The sequence below is a fragment of the Filicampus tigris genome, chromosome 8 (assembly GCF_054856515.1).
Source record: "Filicampus tigris isolate MCC_2025a chromosome 8, RoL_Ftig_1.0, whole genome shotgun sequence".
NCBI lineage: Eukaryota > Metazoa > Chordata > Actinopteri > Syngnathiformes > Syngnathidae > Filicampus > Filicampus tigris.
This window is the reverse complement of record NC_141224.1, coordinates 18,069,349-18,093,559: the sequence shown is the minus strand read 5'-3', so window position 1 is coordinate 18,093,559 and position 24,211 is coordinate 18,069,349. Positions and strand designations below refer to the sequence as shown.

Sequence of the window (24,211 nt, the reverse complement as noted above, 5' to 3'; positions counted from 1 at the left end):
TATTAAAATATTCCGTTTCAACCAAGTACTGTATGGTTATACATTTTTCGAGTTTGTTTAACCCATTAAGGACGGAAGCGCATAACCACGTTTCTACCACTAGAGTTTCTACCGGAAGCGCTGTTGCGTCTTTCTCCCATTAAGCCGGGAGAGTGGATACATCTTTTTCTTTTAATCCAATTCTCGGTCTCTTAGCCAATTTAATGCATCAGAATATAGACGTGACGGTGTCGCGAGACCGTGGAGGATGTCCCGAAGTTTTTTTGAGCCGTAGGCCTAATGGCGGACGCCGTCGATCACGGGAGCGATGAAATAAGTAACGGCAGTGATAGAGATGACACGCTTGTGGACTTTGAACAAGAGGAACCAATCGGAAGTGATATATGGTTAAGATATATGTTTGTAGACATTGACAATATCAACGTCTTTGTAGCAGAATAGAGGATGGTAATTACCACTCGACTTTTCAAAAATTTAAAATAGTGCTTCTCTTGCACTGACTCTTTATTTTTACATCTTGGATTGAAACAGTAAATAATAATAAACTCGGGCCTCTGTGAAAGTCACATGTCTAAGCGCTCAATTATGTCATGTGTCTGCTAAAGAGGCTGAGATTATTTATTTTGTAGGTGTTGAATATCTGAAAGTACCTCAGGTTTAAGAGGGCGGTTCTATTGTCGCCCATCGGTTTTTGGGAGATGTTGACCCAGGCGCTTTAGGACTTGATGGGTTAAAGATGGCAAACAGGAAAAAAAAAGATGTCTCAAATTTAGGGGTGCTTGAGCACCACCAAAATGGGCTAGAAACACCTCTGGGCGGGACGTCTCCTAAGAGAACCTGAACAGCCCAGTTGTGATTGATTTAACTCATTCACTGCCATTGACGTATTTATTTGTCTTTTCACAGTCCAGCCATTCAATCCCTGGAATTTATTTTATAATGTGATAGTCTGAAAATGTCTGGCAGTGAATGAGTTAATGCTCCGAGCATACAATGACTATGAGTAAATATTCACAGGCACGTGTCCTGTACATGACTCAACAGACACACCTACACACCTACACCATAAGTCAGACTACAAAATTCTACTGATAGTTAGATTGCAGCTACTGTATACATGCCCGTAAAGGGTGGTCTATTGAGAGGAATGTTACACTATTGTCAGCGTGTGTGTATGTGGGGGGGTGTGGGGGGGGGAGTTTGTGTAAGTATAACAGCAAATAAAGTGCTGTCAATTAGATTTCCTGGATCTCAGAAACCAAACGACAGTTAATTGAGGTATGAAGTGGACGCAGGAATCCCTGTGTAAAATAATAACAGTGGCCAATGACATCTTTGTTACCTACACTGCTCTTTCAAAAGACAAAAGAGGCGTAATAAAACTAATAATGCTTCAATAGCAGTGTTTAATTAGCGAATCATAAACGGAATTGGGCTGGAATGCAAAGCAAACCTTGTCTCAACTCATGTTGTGAACTTTTTTTGTTTCATTTTCCTTTGATTTTAAACAAAATATATCAGTATTCACATATGGGTATAATTGATCTCTTCTCAAAGTTCTCACGCTTTGAGGAGCAAAGACTTTGCGCTGCTGTAGTGGCTATTGGGTGGAGTCACACAATAGCTTTTCCTTTCAAACCACAACTACAGCGTTTCAGCTATGCCCTGAATGGACATGCCAGGCACTTATGTGGCAAGACTAATCACTAGTTTACAGGAAATAACATTTACAGTTAACACATGGGGGTTGGGGAGGATCTGCCTATGTACAGTACTGTACTGTCTTAGAGTTAGTGTTATGGTTAGGGTTAGAGCAAATCAAAGACCTCCAATCTGACCATCACATACACCCCATGCTTGAACAATAAACATCGTAACAGTTGTTGATATCAGAATTAAATCTCACTTATCTTAATTGCTGATTGGCTGATGAAAGGCCAGCATCATCAGTTTGTTTTCTGTAAATTATTTTTCTTGAAATCAAACAAGGTTTGACTGTATTGTTTCTGAAAGGAAGGAATGCTCTGACAGATTAAGTCTTCCACCACGTTTTAATTTTCAATGCAATTAAATCAATGCTCCATCCTTGCCACAGCTAGGTGAAATGTAGTGCTGCTCTACCTTTGTTTGATTTTGACCTGACCATTCAAAGTACCGTATTTTTCAGACTATTGCAGTCACAGTTTTTTCATAGTTTGGCTTGGGGGGGGCGATTTATACTCTGGAGCGACTTATGTGTAAAATTATTAACATTATATTGTATCCCTTTCCTTTTCAAGGTCAGCAAACAATACACCAAACAACCACAGGAGGGTGTTCTAAGGCTGCATATAAACCTGCATTACATATTGACTTTAGGCAGAATAACACGTATAGCATCGGTGGGCAATTCCCTCGAGGGCCAGAATTGCCCACCCCTGATGTATAGTGTATATCATTTCACATCTTATTGTAACCCATGTAAAGAAACATAAAGATAAATCCTAAAAGCTATTAAAATACATGAATAATTTAAACGGTTAAAATCTAAAATTTTGTTAAATAAGGAATTGAAATGATATACACGGCTGACCTGTTTTCTGAATCTGAGCCATGATTGGCAAAATGACAAAATGGCCGCCCCCAGAGATGGCTAAAAACGAGTGCATTTTGCTGCTTAACTTATATTCCACAAACGCAAAATTAATCAGAATGCCGTGTTTCAACTAGTGGGACTGCTGGGAACATTGTCTTGAAAAAAAGATGTTTGGGTTGACTTCCGCTTTAAGACACTGGCTGGGGTCTTGCATCAGCCACACGTACGGAGCTGAGAGCGGGGAAGAGAACAAAGAGATAATTACGACCGAATACATAAATACTTTTGGAGACTTGGAAACATTCTACACGGACGGGGAAAAATAAAAGACTTATTTAATCGAGCTACAACCGTTTTGGTGAGTTTAAAGTTATCTTACCGTAACTTTCTTGTATGCTACCTGTGTGAATCTTAGCTAAATGTTACCATCGTAGCTTGGTGGAAATGATGTGTACTAAGAGCACAATTAATTTCCTCCCAAAATGCGACTTATACTCGAGTGCGACTTATATATGTTTTATCTTTATTATGCATTTTATGGCGGGTGCGACTTATACTCCGAAAAATACGGTAGACGGCCAAGGAATAAGCATTTCGCAAACCCCAATTCCCAGGAAGTTTTATATAAAGTTGTAAAATTTATATAAAACAGAATGCAATGAATTGCAAATCCTTTTAAGCTATATTCAATTGAATGAACTACAAAGACAATGTATTTCATGTTCGAAGCTGACAAATTTTGTCCTTTTGTAAAATATTCACTCATTTTGAAATTAATGCCTGCAACCTTTCCAAAAAACCTGGGACAAGGCCATGTTGACCACTGTGTTAGATTCCCTTCCCTTTTAACAACACTCAGTGATCACACACACACACACACGCACCCCCCCCCACACACACACACATGCACGCACCAACATACGTAAAAATGGTGGGCTATTTTTAGAAGAGGCCCGCGGGCTACTCATGTGGTGCTTGCAGGCACCACGTTGGTGACACCTGCTGTCGAGCGTCTAAAAAGTTGACACGACACTCTGTATTACATGGCGCATTATGGGAAAATGTGTTAGCATTCCATTCTCAGAGATAATGGGACCACACCTAAACAGATGTATGACAAAAAATTACACTTTCAATTTGGACAAAATACGTGTATGTTGTTTTTTTGTTTTTGTTTTTTTAACTCAAAACAATGTTTCAACAACCTTCATATATTTTTCATAAGGACTGGATCTGGCCTTGAATAGCAAAAATCTGTATAATTGACGCCCATTGAAATGCATTTGATTTTTTTTTAAACCCAACAAATTCCCTTCCCCCAAAAAAACTTGATAAACCTCCATTACACATTTGAAATCAACAATTGCGCCATGGCCCATATTGTTGTAAACCCAACAAATTCAACCCACCGACTCCAAAAAAAAAGTTGATAAACCCCCATTACACATTTTCCACAAAAAACAGGGATTTGCCTGACCGCCCCCCTCCACACAAATTCACACACACACACACACACACACAGTAAAAGTTCAAATGTTGAAAAAAAATATCCGCGAATAGGGATATCTAAGGGTGCCAAGCCGTGAATATGTGAGGGACCTTTGTGGTACAGGAATCATGTTTCCAAGTTGGGAACAATTAGTTTCACCTCCAATTGCATCATATTATTGTCGTTTACCCAGAATAAAAGACTCCATTCCCAATGTTACGTAAGGAAATGTCAACCAACATTGGGCATGGGCATGTTGTAACTCCACCCTTACAAATGCTTTTGTAGCAGTGGTGCTAGACCAGTGTTGTTTAAACTATACCATTTGCAGCCAACTGTCCGTATTTAGCGGCCAGCGGTATATACTGAAATCAACAATTGCGCCATAGCCCATATTGTTGTAAACCCAACAAATTCCACCAACCCACCAAAAAAAACGTTGATAAACATCCATTACACATTTTCCACAAAAACGGGTTTGGAATGAGGAACAAAGAGAATTATAGTCAAAGAAATGCATTTCAATGATTGCTACGGTGACTAAGGTGGTTGAAGTAGGTCGAAGCAAATGCTTACGCTAAAGGAAGCCCGTTTAAAATGATAGTCGGACCGGCCTAAAGGGGATTACTATTTGGTCTGGCCAGACAAAAAGACGGATAGACGAACGGCGGCAGGATACCCACGCTGCAGGCGGAAGGCGATAAATGTGTATTTTTAGCAAAATGCCAAGCATTTGCATCATTAGCACCTGTTCAGGTAGTTGCATCTATCATCTGTCAAATATGAAACGATGAGGTAACAAGTTGGGAACAATTATTTTCACCTCCAATTGCATCATATTATTGTCATTTACCCAGAATAGAACACTACATTCCCAATATTACGTAATTGAAATGTTAACCAACAATGGACATGGGCATGTTGTAACTCCACTCTTACAAATGCTTTTGTAGCAGTGGTGCTGGACTAGCAATGTTCAAGCTATACCATTTGCGGCCACCCGTCCGTATTTAGCGGCCAGCGGCATATACTGAAATCCCCAATTGCGCCCGGACTACTTGTTTCTACACTGGGTGGCAAGAATCCACCATCACAAAGACCCCTAGCCTAGATTAACCGGTGCAGATGGTGCACGTGGTGCAGAGGCCCCCGGTACCCGGGCCGAAGGAGCCTCCAGGAGGACGTCCCCGTGACAAGGCTAGCCACACCTCCCAGCGCGGACGCCCCCCATGAGGAAACACTGGAGATAAAAGCTAAAAACAACAGAAAACAATGAAGCTAAAGCAATGAAGACAAAACAATCAAAGAAGCTCAGAACTAAAAACCAGGAAGATTAGATAAAAATAGTCCTAAATCAAAAGAGTAAGAGAAATTAGTTAAAAGGCAAATTAAAAAGGTATGTCTTGAGCCTCATTTTAAAAACATCAACGGTCTCTGTTGACCTGATGTCTTGTGGCAGGCTATTCCATAGTTGTGGGCCAAAATGGCTGAATCCAGCCCTACCATGTGTTTTGGTTCTCACCATAGAAATAATTAAAAGGCCGGTGCGAGAGTACCTCAGGACCCGCGAGGGTGGGAATAAAAGCAAGTCAGATAAATAAGATGGCCCAAGACTGTTAAGACATTTAAAAACGAATAAAAGCACCTTAAAATCAATCCTGAAACACACGGGGAGCCAATGCAGCGATTTTAAAACTGGTGTAATGTGTTCCTGCCCTCTGGTCCTTGTCAGTACCCGTGCGGCTGAATTCTGGAGTAATTGTAAGGTGGAAATACTCCAGAGAGTAGGACATTGCAATAATCTAAACAACAGGGAATAAAAGCATGCATCAGCATCCCCGCGTTAGCCTGAGAGAGAAACGGGCAGACTTTGGCTATATTCTTATATATATCTTAGATACATTCTTAATATGAGGGATAAAACTGAGCTCAGAGGCTCAGAGTAAAAAATGATACCCAGGTTCTTCACAGATAGTGTGTGTGCGTGCGTGCGTGTATATATATATATATATATATATATATATATATATATATATATATATATATATATATTTATTTATTTTATTCTATTCCACACTAAAGTTTTAAGTTGTATTCTTAGCAACATTATATATTTTTTCTCATATAAAAATGAGTGTATGAAACAATATTCATAAGCGAGAACAAACAATGACAACAACCAGACTCAATGGGGCTGACAGGGAGTTAATGTTGTCTCCAAGAAGTGTGTGTGTGCGTGTGTGAGTGCGTGGGGGGTGTGTGTGTGGGAGTGTGTGTGTGTGTGTGTGTGGTGGAGGGGGACGGGGCGGGCGTACATGTGTGCGCACACGTCCATGGAGGCACGTTCATGATTACAAGGTGAAAGAGATTACGAATGCATTTTCCACTCCCTCCCGTCAGTGTGGTTGAACCTGCTTGTGATTTCCTGGAGTAATAATTGGAGTGGAAAGTCAGTTACTGGGAAACTCCTGCTGCTGTTGCCGTTTGCAGGTTGGTATTGGGCTTTTTGTGTGCGTGGTTTTTTTGGGGTTTTTTTTAACTGTCAATCTTGCCCAATCACCTTAAGAGTATTGAAATAGTGACAAAAACAAGCCCTTATTGTTTACTCTGCTCTAGCAGCTAACTTTATTTGTGTCATGTTGGCTTCCAAAGTTGTTTAACTTATCAATCATCCATTTTCTGGACAGCATGTCCTAATTGGTGTCACGAGTGAGCTGGAGCCTTTCCCAGTTACCTTTGGGTGAGAGGCAGGGTACAATACACCTTGAACTGGTCACCAGATGATCACAGGGTACATTTATAGACAACTAATAGTTCACATCTATGGACAATTTAGTCTTCAATTAACTCCTAACTTAACCCAATGCACGTAGTGAGAATGTGGGAGGAAGCCAGGATATCTAGAAAAAATCCATGCATGAACTCCACACAGGAAGGCCAGAGCCGAGATTGGAACCACCAACCGCAAAACTGTAAGGCAGACGTGCGAACCACTTGGCTAGAGTGGTACTTTTGGTGTTATATTTTTTTGTTTAACCTTTAGTTTTATGTGTGTACCATGGTATAGCACATGTCCCACTGGGTCAGTTTTGCACATGCATCTAAAGAATGAAATTGTTGCTCATTCTTCCTTGTAAAACAGGTCAAGCTCAAGTACATTAGATGGACAGCGTTTGTGAACCGCACTTTTCAGATCTTGCCACAGATTCTCAATTGGATTCAGGTCTGCACTTTGACTTGGCCATTCTAACACATATATTTAGTTTTGAATTTGAACCATTTCATACATTCTTCTTTATGTTTAGAGTCATGCTCTTGTTGGAACTCCCACAGGTTTTCTTCCAAAATGGTCCTGTATTTGGCTCCATCCATCTTCCCATCAACTCTATCTTCCATTTCACTGCTGGTGAAAAGCAGCCCGACTATGACGTTGCCACCATGTTTGACAGTGGGGGTTGTGTGTTCAGGGTCATGCGCTATGTTACCGTTACACCAAACATAACGTTTTGCATTTAGCTCAAAAAGTTCCATTTTTGTCTCATCTGATGAGAGCGCTTTCTTTCACATGTATGTTATGTCACCCAGGTGGCTTGGCAGACCTCAAACGGGACTTTTGTGGATGCCTTTGAGAAATGGCTTTCTTCTTGTCACTCTGCGATGAAGGCCAGATTTGTGTGTGCAACGACAAATAGTTGTCCCATGGACAGATTCCCCCACCTTAGCGGTGGATCTATTCAGTTCATCCGGGGTGATCATAGGCCTCTTGGCTGCATTTCTGATAATTGCTCTCCTTGTTTGGCCTGAAAGTTTAGAGGGCCGGCCGGGTCATACTCTCTCCATTTCAATACAGATTGATCGAACAATGCTCTGCCAGATGTTTAAAGGGGAAATCAACCCAAACATATTTTTTTCAAGAATATGTTCCCAGCAGGCCCACCTACTAGTTGAAACACGGCATTCTAATTAATTTTGCGTTTGTGGAATAAGAGTTAATCCATTCATTTTTAGCCATCTCTGTGGGCGGCCATTTTGTCACTTCTGTTGACTGAAAATGACATCACAACTACTCAGGGCTCAGGTAACGACCAATCACGGCTGACCTGTTTTCTGAAGTTGAGCCGTGATTGGTAACCCTGAGCAGTTGTGATGTCATAAAACTTGTGAAATACTTTCATATCCTAATCCTGCTTTTATCTTTTCCACAACATTATCCCGGACCTGCCTGGTGTGTTCCTTGGTCTTCATGATGCTGTCTGCTCCCCAATATTCTTTGAACAGACCAGTGAGACCATCACAGAATAGGTGCATTTATACTGAGATTAGATTACACACAGGCGGACGCTATTTATCATCATCGGTCATTTAGGTCAGCACCGGATCATTATGAAAAAAGTTGAAAGGTGCCACTGTATGTCTACATATGTTTTCTCAGTCTAAGGGCATATATGGCCTTGGAGAATGAGCTGTTTACAGTTCACACTTTCATTTTGCCATGAGAGTAAAGTTGCCCTGATTTAGAATAAAAATCCATTGTAATTACAGATCAAATCATTGCCAGCATTCTTTGGGGTATTTAGTTGCAAAGTACTCAGCACCATTACTAAGCTGCTGATCTTAAACACTTCTAACACTTGTGTTTGAGATAAATTCGAGTAAGTTGTTAAAAAATATATATCTTCCTGAGAGGCACAAACATATGTGCAAACTTTTTCTTCTTACAAGAAATGTATTCATATTCAAGGGGAAAACAAATTCTCACTTCCTTATACTCGTAGTTGAAACACTTATTCCAATTATCTTTGGGTGAAGTCCTAAAAGGACCGTTACTATTCTAAAAGAGATCACTTAATAATGGTTCCAAAATAAGAAAATGGCCCATTAAAATTGTTATGTCACATTCATTCAAATGCTACAAAACTGACTGACAGTGCTTTACAGTGCATATGAGGAACGATGATCCGAAACATACTATGAAAAAAGCAACTCCTGGAAAGATAAGACACACTTTGCTGATGTCCATGTGCACTAGACTTCAGATACAGAGATGGGCATTTAACTACAAATTGAGAGTCTGTCATCCGTCTGCAGCATGGGTACCCTTCCGTCATCCATCATTCACCTTTTTTTCTGGGGGTAAAAAAATAGTATATACGGTACTATAGGCCGGTCCGCCTCTAATTTTAAACGGGCGTCCATCTGCGATTCAGACTAAACTTTCATTAGTATATGCATACGCAGCTCTGAGTATTTGTATTAATGTAAGTAGTCATATTCAGGGTTAAATAGAAACGATTTTTGTGAAAAAGATCAAATTGAAGCTAAAAGTCTACACTCCTTGCCCAGTTGACTTTCCAACAGCTATATCTGACTGGATAATGCGTTCAAATCAGTCTAAAGTCTAAAAGCAGCAATGACAAAACAAAGAAACAATGTATTTTAAAAATAAATATGTTTAATAGTTACACTAGAAACAACAAAAACAGTATTAATATTGTAAAAGAATTTACAGCACAAATAAATATATTAATGTGAAAATATACAAAAAAAAATTGTGGCTGTAAAAACTCAACACAATTGTTTTATTTAAATACAAAAAGAATGTTCTCATCAACTGAGGACTTGCGAGGCATTGGCTCTGACCCAGCTGATAGTCTTAGTGAGCTCAGTCTCAGGACTTTAGTTTGAGGGTGGTAATATCAGGATTTACTGCTGGCTCACATGGCTGATAAAAAAAAGTGTTGCAACTGGCAGAAAAGGTTAGTTGTGTAATTTATATAGTTTAGCAGCTTTTGCGTCTGCATTTTGAGTGTGGTACATCTAATGCCTGGCCTTTTTGTTTTCTTCATACTTCAATTATTTGAACTCTGAAAGAGAGTTGACCTCATATGGTAACTGTTCAAATGCAAAGTTTACATTTACTGGTGACGGTGTCCTCCTGCTTAATCAAAATACTTGAGCGTCACTTGTGCTTGTCAGAAAAGCCCAGAGAAAGTACAGTGCCAGTTCACCACCCTTAGACTAGAGCCCTACAGGCGAGAATCTTCACACATTTAGGTCCAAGCTGAGCAGCAGCAGCAACTAGACTCCTTCAGCCCTGCATATGACGTGTCTGCGGGCAAGCAAGTGCAAAACCACATGTCCATTGCCCGAGTCCCGAGTCCAAAATGAAAAGCACCTGTGCTGGTGCATCATACGCACATACTTGTGACTGGGGTTTCCATCGGTCAAATGCCCATCATGCCCCCCAACCCCCACACCTCCCCGGAACCTTCGCGCCCCCATTCGGCTGGTGAGTAACATAGCTTGAGTTTAAAATCAGGAATGTCAAAGCTTTGTTTTCAGTCCTCCCCCGCCCCACAAAAATCCACAGTCGAACATGTTCAATCTCAAGGCAGATTGAAAGGGAGGAAAAACTAAAATCACTGTAACAATTCATATAAATATTATAATACAGAATACTGAACACATTCTATAAATTAAATGTAGTCTATTTGAAAAAGGGATATCCAGTAAGTATATACAGACAGTTAACAATAAATTGCTCTGCTGTGGAGGCATGACTATTTCTTTGGAACACAGACAAAGCCATTAAATACACAAACAGCAAGGTTGGGGAGTTCTAGAGCGACCTATTCTCAGCTCATCTAGTCACTACCCTTTGTCATATATACCTACATTAATATCCCTTTAGCATGGTCTCAACACATGATGTGAAATTAACACAAGGTCTAAATAAAAATACAAATAATTAACTGTGCATGTCAATAAAAAAAAAAATCTTTCCCAATCCCCAAAAAGTTGTGTGATGGAGGCAGGACCAGACAGGTAGTGGTTCGATACCTTTAAACCCTGACAAAATTTGAACTTTCAAACTAGCGTCGAAGGTTGTTATAGCCCAAATTCTTGTCAAACTTACTTGGCAAACCTTTCTTTGAGTTCATGCCATCGTCACTGAACTTCTATTCGGGAAGAAGGTCACATTATTCGTCACCACAGCACGTAACCTGTGTCAGCAGTTGTGTCATATTATGTAGTTATTATATTCTCACATTAACTGTTGTCGCTTCCTACAGTACAGACAAAACGTCTAATCATGTCACAGAGGAGAACAAGTTCGGAAACCCGCCATACAGTTCAAGTGCCGCAGGTATCCCCATCGTCATTTTAGAATCCAGCTGCTCCTGTTCGGGCCTTTCAGGCAAGGTCGCCCTTTGTTGCATCAATGGATGAAATTGTGGTCACCGAATTTTCCAGAAAGCGAGACGTATTTCAGGTTCATATCCACAGCAGACCAGCATCCAGTGAAGTCTTACATAAAATAAAATATCTTTTCCCCAATTTTACCCAGGAGCTCTGTCACATTTCCCATTCACACGCTGACAGCGCATTCGTTTTAAATAGTAGCAGCAATACACACTGTTGATGTACTGTACTTAGAGTATATGCACATATATATGTTAATAGCGTTAGGTGGAAAACAGACAGTGGCAAGATCAGAATGCAGAACGTCTTGTCTTGCATTGTCCTTGAGTGTCCTTGCAGGGAATGCATCCTCAGATTTCAAAGTGCTGTGCCAAAAAGAATTCCTTCATAACAGTGTAGTCTGCACCTCCTGGTCTCATCTCCTCAGTTTGTCACATCTGTCGAAGAAGAGACAGACATCTGGTTAAGTGTTCCAAGACTCTATTTTGTCTCACAGTAGCCCAGGAGTACATAACATTATCTTACAAATACATGCAAATAAACATATTTGGAGACAAGGGCAAAGGCAGAAAGAAAAGATGGAACATGAGGGGGCTTGGCGTGTTGCTTGTATGCCTTTCTACCTTTTGGTTTAAGCCTTCATATCAAACGATCACGTTCATTTCAATGTGACCAAGATGGGTTTGCGGCTGAGTTAAGCAGCTGAGGCTTAAAACCAGAGCTGTAAGTTGGAGGGATCTTAACCTCCACCGCCATCACATCTCCTGAGCATGAAGCAGCCTATTAGAATCATGTCGCCCGGCCGAAAATAGCAAAAATCTGCAAATAATTGGCGCTCGTTATAATTGTTATGACAACTTTTGTCTTTTACCGAAAACAATTGAATACGTGGGGATTTTTCTTCATCTATTCCAAGCTGCAAACATGCGGGGGTTAACTCTTGGATACTTTTGGATCCGACCAGGAGAATAGGCAATGGGTGGACATGAAGATGAAGTGTTGTCAGCGTTTTCCTCCATACATAAAACTTGAAACAAAAACGCATGCAAACGCTACAACACTCTTCTGGAAAGAAACCCTTTGTGGCAACATGAAGTTTTCGGGACAGATTTAGTGGAACCAGTCAAGCCCATCTACAGGCTTGCTTGCTCCTCAGTGGCTTCAAACCAACTAAAATGTCATGAGTGAGACTATGATTGTGCATGGTTATAATTAGAAAATGGAAAATCTCTTTGAATTAAAATGACGTCACAGTCAATGACCACAACAACAATTACTTCCAATGCTAACTAGAGTCACAATAGCATTCGACAAAACAATGCAAGCACCGGGAAGAAGGAAACTGCGACATTCACATCTACAAATACAACACAGCACCAAAAAGCAAGGGAGAGGCATGCTTAAGCACAGTGGTGGGTGAAGCGATAAGAAGCCAGGAGATTTTTTTTTTTTACTTTTCAAGGCACGCTGTTTATCGTATGTATGGTAAACAAACCTGCAAGTTCTTTCGTTTAATTCAAGCTGCCTGGACTTGCAGTCTAATTGTGTGAATTTGCAGGAGCATTTACAGGTGAGAGGGTCCTGCACAAACAAGCGCTTTCTTCTCTCTGAACAAGGCGCACAGTGGCTGCAAGGGAAGCAAAAAGGAGAGACAAAAGAGAGAGAGAGAGAGAGAGAGAGATCTAAGCTACAGAGCCAAGTCTGCAGAAAGGAGAGACACAGACACTCATGCAAAATCCCTAATCGCTCCTCTTCTCACATCCCAGCGCACCGCTCATCAATTTATCGTTTATCAAGATTGCTGAGTGAGATTTGTGGCTCGGATTTGACATTGCAGCAGTTGGACTCATCCGGCAAATTTGGGATCCTTGTGCCCTTTGGACCCTGTATAACAAGACCTCTGTCTGATCTCCTCCAGGAGTGACGCAAGTTCGTGCATGGTCATGACTTGCATTTGTGTAAAATCACACGGTGGGTGCCAGCGCCGTCATGTCAAGCTCATAGAGTACTTGCTGACTAGATTTCATCATTTTGCATCAGCGACAATTTATTTCAGGAGTTTCGGCAAACCCACCAAGTTTACTCTGCGTGATAAGCTACGTAACACCGAGACAAAGGGATCATATAACTGATACTTGCACCAGGCATACGGCGTTAATTAAGATGAACTAGACATCGAAGCCGTCACGCTATCTGTTACATTGCTCTCCCAAGATGCAAGGTCAGAACTGAGACAAAACAAGGAACTAACTTGATATATTGGGGTTGTTTGGTGGATATAGTGAGACTGTAAAGAGGAATGCTTTGTCTTACATCCAGGCATCGTGATCAATTCTGTATCACCTTCTCAAACGTCTGTCTGAAAACAGATGCTTAATGACCCATAGCATTCAACTTATCAGTAAAACCTCAAGGCTACAAAAATCCACCACACGTCTTTACTTATATTTATGTAACACTTGACTGTTGCCTGTCAATACACTTATCACTGGAGACACGACAGGAGATAAGAATCACCGAGAGTATGGCAAACAGTTATCGGGGCAGGACAAAATAGACCAAATAACAGTGTACACATTAGAGATTTGATCATGTAAATCTTCAAGTTGGTACTTTTCCTTCATTTCGCTCCATTACCTCTGACAAACAGAGGTGAAATCAAAGGCAAATGACTTTGAAGGAGAGCCAGACAGGTTTGTGCTGGGCAAAAATCAATAAAATCGAGAGAAAACTAATCACGCATCCGCTTCCTCATCTAGTCCCGTCATTAGCAGGGTGGGATATTGATCAGAATAATGAAGGTGAACGGGGACGTACAGTACGTCCCTGTGACCGAAGACGAATGAGTGCATCCTCTTTACAGCGTCGCCACGTCAAAGTAGCTGACTGTGCACAGACACAGGCAACCCTCCAACACGCCAGAGCGAAGCTTAGGTCGCTTCAGCTTCACAACAAAAGGATTTGACTTTGGTAATCAGATCTCATCGCTCCTTGGCTTCCACTACTTTACCTTTCAAGATGCCATCGCACGCTGCCCTTATCTACTTGAAAGACCTGACCTACATAGAGGTGGGAAGGATGGATACACGTATATGTCACTGTATTAATAAATGTGTCTGCATGGAGGTGTGGGTTTGACGGTGAGCGGTGGAGTTTTATTTCAACTTAGCTTGACCTACTACTTATCCACCTTCCTTTCTTTAAACTGTACAAGCTATGCCGCTGAGAGATCCTGAACCTGCGCAGAGTATTTTTCTGCTTTGTCACTTTAAGAAGAGAAGTCCAATGCGAATAACTTACTGTATGTGGAGCGGTTCATGTGATTGTACTGCAAAACACATACTGAGTGGCTGATTGACCTGAACGTGTGCACACTGCTGCTGCATGTCACAATGAGCGCATCAAAACGTGAACTGAAAATGAAGCGATGACGGCGGAGCCGTCGAAAGACACAGTGCTTTGTGTCAACTGATTTAACCGACAGGGTCTCCACTCATCACTCTTTTCATCCTCTATTCGCGCCACTAAAAATAAAAAGAGGTTAAGTGCCTGACACCTGTTGCTACAATTAGACTGGGGAGGTAGTTGAGGGTAAGATTTGTGCAACTGGAGTCATTTTGCAGACAGCATTGGGTGGTCTGCAGACTCTGCCTCAGTCACTCCCGCTGTTAAAGCCACACCACGAAACTAACGCTGTCATAAAATGAGCCGAGTGACAGCATTGGTGGCATTCGGTATTGAAAAGTGCTGGTCTCTACCTTCAATATATACGTATACAGTATGAATTGATTGATTGTGAAGGCTATGGTCGACGGCTTCAAACTAACTGTTGATTAGTTGTGTATTGGCGCAAATATAGACATAATTGAGAGCCTCACTCGGCTGGAACTAGTGGAGGCGCTGTTGAGTCAATCGCAACTGGTTTGGGTTCTTAAGAAGAACATTATGATGAGGGAAGCTGAGCTACAGTAGATCCATGCAGACATCCACTATGACACGACTTTAGTCTGCTCAAAACAACGCTGCCATATAATAAAGGAGTTCAGAACAGTCCATCAAGGACATTTAGGTTCGCCCATTCCTAACTTCTAAAACAAAACAGTTTAAGTGCACACTTGGCCTGGATTGTATCTGTTGGAATTCCTAAATTGTAGCACAAAGACGAGACATGTCCCTTTTTGGTAAACCAAAATATGTCCCAAATGTGCCTGTTGACAAAACAAAAGCAACAGGCAATTGCAATGTTGCCCAACATTTATTGGGTCAGGCAACCATTTGACATTGGAAAAGTCTCACGGCATACCACAACAAAACAAAAAGTATGACTACAGACTGAAGTAATGGTGATCTCATCTCAATGTACTCACAAATTGACGGAGTCGGTATGACTGAGTCTGAAATGTGGGTCTGTTTAATTGAACACAAAGTTGATCTTCTCACAGGAAGCCGTTTATTATTCTGTTGTATGAATGGTAACAGGCAGAAAAACTGGATTATTGTACCTTCTGCATCTAGTGGAGGCGCATTTAATTCTACTGCCGGTCACTATATGTCGCTAGAGACGCTAAGACAAATTCATAAATTAATAAAGAATAATTGTTTGACAATTTAAGTGAAATTGAGTATATACACCCAGAACCTGTGATGATTTATCCTGGCACAGTGGTGTGCCACTGAACCGTGGTTCGGAATCACTGAACTAGTGAACCAAGTAAATGGGCATTTAATGTCAGTCATGATTAAAAGTTAGGTTTAAATTGAATTATTCCCATTATTTTGTGGTATTATGTAATGCGAGACGGCACCATTCATTCATCTTTAGCCAAACTACAGTATATGACACAGCGGGGAAAGTATGCGTGTCTGCTTTCCTTCCAGCATAAGTATAGGAAGGTATCCAAGCAAAATCATGGAGCTTCAGAAAAAAATCTTGAGCTAACTCGTAATACCAAACCCCCCCATACACACACACACGCAAACCCTCAGACTCAGAATATTAAAAAAAAACAAAAACAGAAAAACACACAACGTACTTACTATTCTTTCTTTGCTTGAACTTCAGGCTTTAGTCTGAAATGAAGAATAACATACACAACTGATTTTGAGTTTTGCTCTAGTGATGAAATTAAATGCAAATGTGGGCTCTCTCACCTGCAGTCACACTTTTGATGCTCTGTGAAGCTTAACTGAATTTTATGTTGCGTGACCATTGATCTGACCCGCATTACCTTGAAAGAAAAAAGGACAATACAAAGAAATGGTCAGCTTTATATGAACTGTGAACCCAATGCCCTCGCCACTCCTTAATTGACAGACTTGAAGACATGCGTGCGTCCGTGCAATCATACTTTCCTGTACTTCTTCAGCTATCCTGCATGCCAAAGTGCAGGCGTGTTCAGAGCCCAGGAGAGGCTTTGACCACATGGACATGGTTGTAAACATTACAGTGAAGTAAACAGCATATTTGAAATGCCATGTCTTGCTGCTTCACTTTCTCTGCCCTGAAGAAAAATTCTAGCTCTGGAAAATGTATAGACAGCGGTCTGACAATTTCTACATTAAAATAGCTCAAACTGTCCATTACAGGTGTTGTTTTTTTAATTAATTTTCATTTCGCAGTTGTTCTCAAAGCAGTGGTACGTGGGCTCCCACTTGTGGTTCATGAAAGTATCGCTGAATTAACTGGCCACTGTCAAAATGTTTCAGTGGCCTGAATTTTTAATCCAGTAAAGTACTTTTGTTAAAGCGGAAGTCAACCCAAACATATTTTTTTCAAGAATATGTTCCCAGCAGGCCCACTAGTTGAAACAGGGCATTCTGATTAATTTTGCGTTTGTGGAATATAAGTTAAGCAGCAAAATGCACTTGTTTTCAGCCATCTCTGGGGGCGGCCATTTTGTCTTCTGTCGACTGAAAATGAGATCACAACTGCTCACAACAACCAATCACAGCTCAGATTCAGATAACAGGTCAGCCCTGATTGGTTGTTGTAAGCAGCTGTGATGTCATTTTCAGTCGACAGAAGACAAAATGGCCGCCCCCAGAGATAGCTAAAAACGGGTGGATTTTGCTGCTTAACTCATATTCCACAAACACAATATTAATCAGAATGCATTGTTCCCCTATAAGCAATAAAACCTGTCTTGTTTTGATGAACACTTAGGCCTACTATGGTACTATATTTTACCATTGCTCATTATGGCGTTACTTGGAAAGACAAGTATTTTATGAGCTAGTACTTGGTGTACAAAGTTTGAGAATATTCTATTGTATTGTCTGTACTGCATTTTCTATTTCCAGGGCTAAATCACAAGCTTTCAAATGTGTCTTTGGTCCTCTATGATGAGTAGTGTTGGGTTTAATTATCATCATATTGCATGGGACTTTAGACAGTTGATAACTTCAACTTTAAGTCCTTAATCACCCACAACCCAAAAATATGTGAGTTGAATGTGTCACATTTTCCCTTGAAATAAGAAACTGGTGAACAAAAATGACAATGGAACGTGTTTTTCCATTTTTTTTCCATCTGTGTCACTGACCAAATGGACAGTTTAGGCGTGTCCGTCCTCAACTCACTTGTAGCGTAACATTGCGGGTTTCGGATGGCACGCACTCCATCGCCTCATCATTGCAGCAGCCTCCACACCGATTAAGGACTACACAGGACGGTATGTAGGTGTGTTCTGTGTCCTCCGGATACTCCTGGGAGATGTCCACAAGCATTTCTCTGGGCTGGCACCTACTCTTCATGATGACATCTGTGAGTTGGATAACTAAAAAAAGAGCAGAAATTGGTTTTCAGTGCCACATCAATTACAGTCCTTTTATTTGCCAATGGTTTCCCTGTGAGATTCTCAACCAAGACATCAGCACAGATATCTAACATCTAGCAGCCGTGACCATTTAAACTGTCAAAAATGGAGTTGTGCTAAATAAATCTGCTCCGACTGTAAGCACAGAGGGAGGAACAACAGATGTCATAGCTTTAACACATTTTTCATGCATTTTTGTGTAAGATATCATGTATCAGAAAGATAACATTAAGGTAGGACGATGAAAGTTGAAATATACACCAAACTAAACAAAAAAAGTGAGGTGGCTGGAGTTGTAACATTTACAGATTAATTCAACGCCTTGTGTTAAATGCAGCGATGCACCGATAAAACTTTTTTCAGAACGAATAAGAGTACAATTTTACATTTGAGTACTTGCTGATAACAAGTAACGATACTTGATAATGCATTCCGTCTTGGAATTGTGATAAGAATGTGTTTTATTCTCATTCTTACTATGTTATTAAATATTGTTCAAAAACAAACTATTATTGAACATGGCATTAACTTTCACTCCAATATAACGCTTTTAGAGTACTGACATTTTACATCTGTTTATTTATTTACACATTTTTTATTATTATTTTATTTCTGGGCGGCACGGTAGTCAACTGGTTAGCACGTCCGCCTCACAGTTCAGAGGTCGTGGGTTCGATCCTGCATGTTCTCCCCGTGGGTTTTCTCCGGGTACTCCAGTTTCCTCACACATTCCCAAAAACATGCATGGTGGGTTGATTGGACACTCTAAATTGCCCCTAGGTGTGATTGTGAGTGCGGTTGTTTGTCTCTGTGTGCCCTGCGATTGGCTGGCAACCAATTCAGGGTGTCCCCAGCCTACTGCCCCAAGACTGCTGGGATAGGCGTGCGCAACCATTTGAGGAGAAGCGGTATGGATAATGGATGGATGGATAATTTATTTCTTTGTCTGCTTAAAAGTGTACAGCACTCCGTTGCAGCTGTAGATATTCAAGTACTCCATGAATAAAATTGAGTGGAACTGAGTTATATGGCGTCTCATTCTGAACACTAAGGGGCACAATGTGAAAGCAGTACCTTATATAAGACACAGTAAATAAGAAGCGAAGAACATAGAGTCTGGTGGATAACCAGAGGATGCCATGTTACCTCTTTGTGTTAACTACAAAATAAGTAAAAAGGAATACAAAACTGCTGCTTTGGAATACATAAAGTTATCAAATAAAACCGTGACAATACAATTGTAATGATATTTACTAAACCACACACTTCTCTTTATTCAAAATGCCACACTGCAGCCGTGTCTGGCGCCTGGCCTACCGCCTGGCCTGCTGTCTTTGCCACCATGGCAGCTACGTGACTGGAGTGCTACTGGCTTGGCTGGAGCCAAGCAGCACATTGCGGAGCAAAACTCTGTGCCTGATGCCACCTGCCTCTGTTGCCATCCGAGTGGAGTTAATCATCTGTTTTGCAGAGCATAATTTACAGTCATCTAAAAGTGTGTGTTAAGAATATCCCCACACGGCTGACATGAAAAGTATATGTCAGGCTGGTCATGTCGTATCGGTATGTAGTATCTGAGGATTTTTAGGAGTACCGAGTACTAATTACAGGAATCGGTATCGGTGCATCCCTAGTTTAGTGAGTATTTAGCCAATATTGCAAAGGTAGCTTCAGTTGTGACTCCCTTCTTTTCCATCCCTTATGCATCTGAGAATAACCCACCACTCAGTAGTCCATCAGACTGAGCCGACAGTGACCCTGTATAAACTTCTGACCCCTGGTTAGTCGGCGCAGCCTCAACTCAGGCTCTGTGGCGCCAGGGGTCATCTCTGACATGTGACTCTATAAGCCCAACGCTGTGTTGGATGAGTATTTGGAATAATGCCAGTGACTTAAATGTGATTCAATGAGGTAACCATTTTTTTTTTATGTTCAGGATGCCTACACGATCCCTTGAGATCCTAATTGAAGAATCCACTAAAATTGATTGACTGCGCCAGTGACTAATTCAAATAGCTGACCTCAATGAACTACCATCTGTGGTGGTTCTTGTCAATCTGACAGGTGGTGTGATAGTGTTTGAAGAGGAGCAGGAAGTCTGCCACCTGTGTGCTCTTGAACTTCACAAACTGACACTATCACCCCAATAACAATCACGCGACCCTGTGCCTTTGCTCAGAGATGATGTCTGCTGCAGCCAATTGCATGTCTACAACCAAAACCATTGAAAGGGTCCAACCTTGGCCTAAGCACAACAGTGTCGTTGTCAAACAAACAAGCATATGACACTGAGCCAAGGCTGACTGCAGATGTATTGACTGGGCGGCTGCTGCAACAGACTCACTCAAATGAAGCTACACAAACTTCCTCCAATGCAAATTATTATAGATATCCCGGCAGTGTAATCTGCACCGCTTTTATAGGGACTCCAAAGTCCCAAATCAGACCTTTAGCCAACCTGAGATCTTTGACAAATGTTTCCTGGACAGAATGGGGAAAAACTGTATCCACCATTTAAAACAAAGCTTAACACACACACACACACACACGCACGCACACACACATTTACATGAAGAATTTATTGTATATACTGTATGGAAGATACAAATGTTCATTATGCGTCCACTAGGTGGCCCTATGTTCATCTGACCTTAAAGTAGATCGGACATTTTTTTTGAAATATTAAATGGAGCACTTACCTTCGTTTTTGCTCTTATCCATTCCCTTGTTAATGCTGGCAGTCTGCAAGAGATGCACAAGAGCGCGTGTGTGTCATTTTTTATATATATACACGCACACACACACACACGCACACTATAAATGTAAACGTATAGATTCACATTCAAATGTATCACGTAGTCAAACTGTCAAATGCGTTTCTAGTAGGCACTATTGTGTATTATGTCTGTTTGCTCCCACGGGCAAAGGTTCGCTGCCTTTTTTGATGGTGAGAGTAGCTGACGTGACGATCTGCTGCATCATCCGTTTACCTCATGTAGCTGCTGCAATTGGCCGAAGGTATTGCGTGAGAAATTCAGTGTGGGAAACGTGGTGCGAAGGAGCTGGGCATCCTGCAGGGAGGCCGGCTAGGAGAAACCGAATCTCTCGGTGTGCGCATATTCCGGATCACCGTGGGGAAAATAGACCGGGACTGAACTCATGGGCCGAATAGCTGAGGACCGGATCAAATAATGCACTACGATTCGCCCAACGCGAGTCAGAACTCGAGCTCTCACCAATCAAACTGTTACAGGGCAGTCTGTGTATAATGTCTCCTTTGAGATTTGGTGATTATTGAGGTTCCTAATCGCAATTGTATGCGAAGGTCTTGCTCGGTATTGACATATACGCCCCCGCCCCCCGTTTATTTCATTTCAGCCGTTGTAGGTCTCATAGCAAGGTGGTCCCTTCTAGTGTCGGCGGCTTTGACACCTGACTTCGAGGGTGAAGGGGTGCTTGTTCCCCTCCTTTCTAATGTTCTCCCTCATCTGCATGAGCTGGTCGGCAGTGCTCCGGTTTCCACCCACAACTAAACAATCACGTCCGGTTAATTTCCAGACAGTTCCTTGAGAAAGGCGACAGGGTTGCTGCTGCACCTGGGTTGAGTTTAATACAGAGAACAATTGTCTTTTTACAATTGCACGTTAAAAATAAAAGGGGTTATAACGTACATTTTTCATCGCTCGACTGACTGCGAGCGTAAACGGACATAATTGCCATAATTGAAGTAGTCTGTACGCATCTAGCCGGTGACAGGGCACATGGTATTATGCCACTGTGATGACGTTATAATGACATTACAGTTTCCATTGAAGTAAATGGTTTCCCAAATTACAAATGTAATTACGTTTTTCATTGGCGACCTGGAAACACGCACACTAAACCATTTCAAATAAATACGTTTGACTTCCTTGAGACTTCTCGCAACATGTGCCAATTGCGTTGCCATGCAGTTAGTTATCAAGAAGTTATTAATCAATTATAGTTAGAGGAACACCGTTGTGTGAAACTTACCTTTACAGTGGATATGTGAAGAACCGCTGCCAAAAGAATTTGTACCAAACTAAAAACAAAGTTCATGATTGTAACTCCAGAAAAGTCTAAAAATCCCAGGGGTCGGTTCAAATAATAATAATAACAATAATGATAATAATAATAATAATAATAAAAATAAATTAACAAACAGTCAAAAGACGTAAAATGAATCTTTTAAAAAAACGCGGCAAATCTTTGCTATAGTGAAAGCGAATCCATATCTTCCGGGCGCATGTGGCACAGTGTTGTCTTCTTGCAGGAAATGTTACCATCCAACAGGCATTGCTCTTCCACAGACAAAGACGCTGTGATGGGGTCTGAAATCCACGCGGGAACAGGTCGATCCTCCACATACGTTCAACTCTGTTGACAGGGGAAGCGGATCAGCTCAGCAACTTTACGCGCCGGTTGTCTTTTACGCTCCCGCAACAGCATGAAAGAGTACGGCAGGATAAGGGCAGCGTTTGTCGGTAGAAAGTGGTCCAATTCCCCCCTTTCTTCACGCCTTTTGTCCTCCCTTATTTAACTATAGCCTCGGTCTTCTCTTGTTGTGGGTTGTTGTTTCTATAGTAAACATAAACAGCGGCTTGTCACCGGCTCAGCTCAGCTGCACCAGTTCGTCTTGCGCCCTATCTGCTCTAGGTGGTGGGAGCCGGGTTTCAATGCTTCTTATTATTAAAGGTGCAGGAGCATCAGCAGCAGGCTCGCGGAGGAGGGGCAACAGAGAACAGCCAATAGGGAGGCTTGATCTAAACCCTGGCCTGATCGTCATTGATGAAACCATTAGCCCACCCATAAAGGTTAACCTACAATTAACAATATCCTGGCCGAATGTTTAAATAAATAAATAAATAAATAAATAAATAAATAAAAACACCGACACAAGACAATGAAAGCACTTATTGTGTAAGAGATTTTAGTTGAATGAAAAATAGTTGCCATTGCCTTGTTTATGAACATTTTATTTTATCTATATCACTGACGATATGGAGAAAACTGAAAGTGATCGTGGTAACTTTAGGCCTAATCTAGAGCATTATAAAACTATTGCACTATTAAATTTGGGGATTTTTCTTTCAAACGCACAAAATAATGGCAATAGCAAAGTAAATCTCTTACCATACATGTTTTGCTCTATGGACACTTTTGTGTCATTAGCAGCTAATAAATACCACCGTAACCCAACATTTGGTCATCTTATGAACTGATTTTGGATTGAACTTCCTTCAAAATGTGTGACTGTCAAATACCATCGTTTTCTTTTGCTAAAAACATTCATTTCATTTTCAAAAATGCAAAATAATGTACCATGTAAGCACATTTCATGTTTTTAAATTCCATAAATGACTCAAGATTTGAATCTGTGTTCATTCAAAAAACTCAACACACACACATTGATTACCTTGTCCACAATTTAGTTTATTTAACTTGGACTCATTATAGCAAGCTGACCTTTCATTTTGAGCATGGATCTATTAACCTTTGTCTCACTTGTTTCGATTCAAAATAGTGCAACCATTCTGGCACACAGATGGTTCAGTGCGCCACTAAAACTACTCCACATAGTTTCCATGGTTCCTGGCCCACTTGTCTTTCTCTTTGGTGTGTGTGCATCAGCTGTCCTTCAGCCTTGAGTTAACTTTCAAGATCAGTATAACAAAAACCTCTCTCTCGAGAACCAAACCCTCATTCTTTTCATTAAAGTGGAAGTCAACCCAAACATATTCTTTTCCAGAATATGTTCTATGCAGGCCCACTAGTTGAAACAAGGCATTCTGATTAATATTGTGTTTGTGGAATATGAGTTAAGCAGCAAAATGCACCCGCTCGTTACCTGAGGCCTGAGCAAATGTGATGTCTTTTTCAGTCGACAGAAGTGACAAAATGGCCGTCCCCTGAAATAGCTAAAAACGAGTGCATTTTGCTGCTTAACTCATAATCAGGGGTGCACATAATTTTTTTTCTATGTGGTACTCGCATAAGTACCAGGAGTGAGTCTTTGGTACTCACTAGTGGCCCAACGGATCACATAAGTCATGGTTCGGATCGGTCATGGATTTTGAGTCACGGATTGGATCGTTTTTTTGTATGAGC

The 24,211-nt window shown here is 41.1% G+C and overlaps 1 protein-coding gene and 1 long non-coding RNA gene across 3 annotated transcripts; one reads left to right on the top strand and one right to left on the bottom strand.

The window, feature by feature from the left end:
- The first annotated feature begins 6,463 nt into the window (after positions 1-6,463).
- LOC147143946 (uncharacterized) lies at positions 6,464-8,083 on the top strand. Its single transcript, XR_015087962.1, has 3 exons — positions 6,464-6,554; positions 7,207-7,287; positions 7,398-8,083. It is a non-coding gene; the product is annotated as an uncharacterized LOC147143946 (long non-coding RNA).
- Positions 8,084-10,338: 2,255 nt separating this feature from the next.
- vegfaa (vascular endothelial growth factor Aa) lies at positions 10,339-22,764 on the bottom strand. Of its 2 annotated transcripts, XM_086038674.1 has the most exons (8): positions 22,097-22,764; positions 21,515-21,678; positions 20,782-20,824; positions 17,847-18,043; positions 16,419-16,495; positions 16,305-16,337; positions 12,763-12,894; positions 10,339-11,704 (listed from the first exon to the last, which is right to left on the bottom strand). In XM_086038674.1, exons 3-8 carry the CDS (start codon positions 20,801-20,803, stop codon positions 11,683-11,685), a joined length of 483 nt encoding a protein of 160 aa, XP_085894800.1. In that variant the 5' UTR covers positions 20,804-20,824; positions 21,515-21,678; positions 22,097-22,764; the 3' UTR covers positions 10,339-11,682. The 2 variants fall into 2 exon arrangements, with proteins under 2 accessions (XP_085894800.1, XP_085894799.1); XM_086038673.1 differs by lacking the exon at positions 21,515-21,678.
- Positions 22,765-24,211: the final 1,447 nt, after the last annotated feature.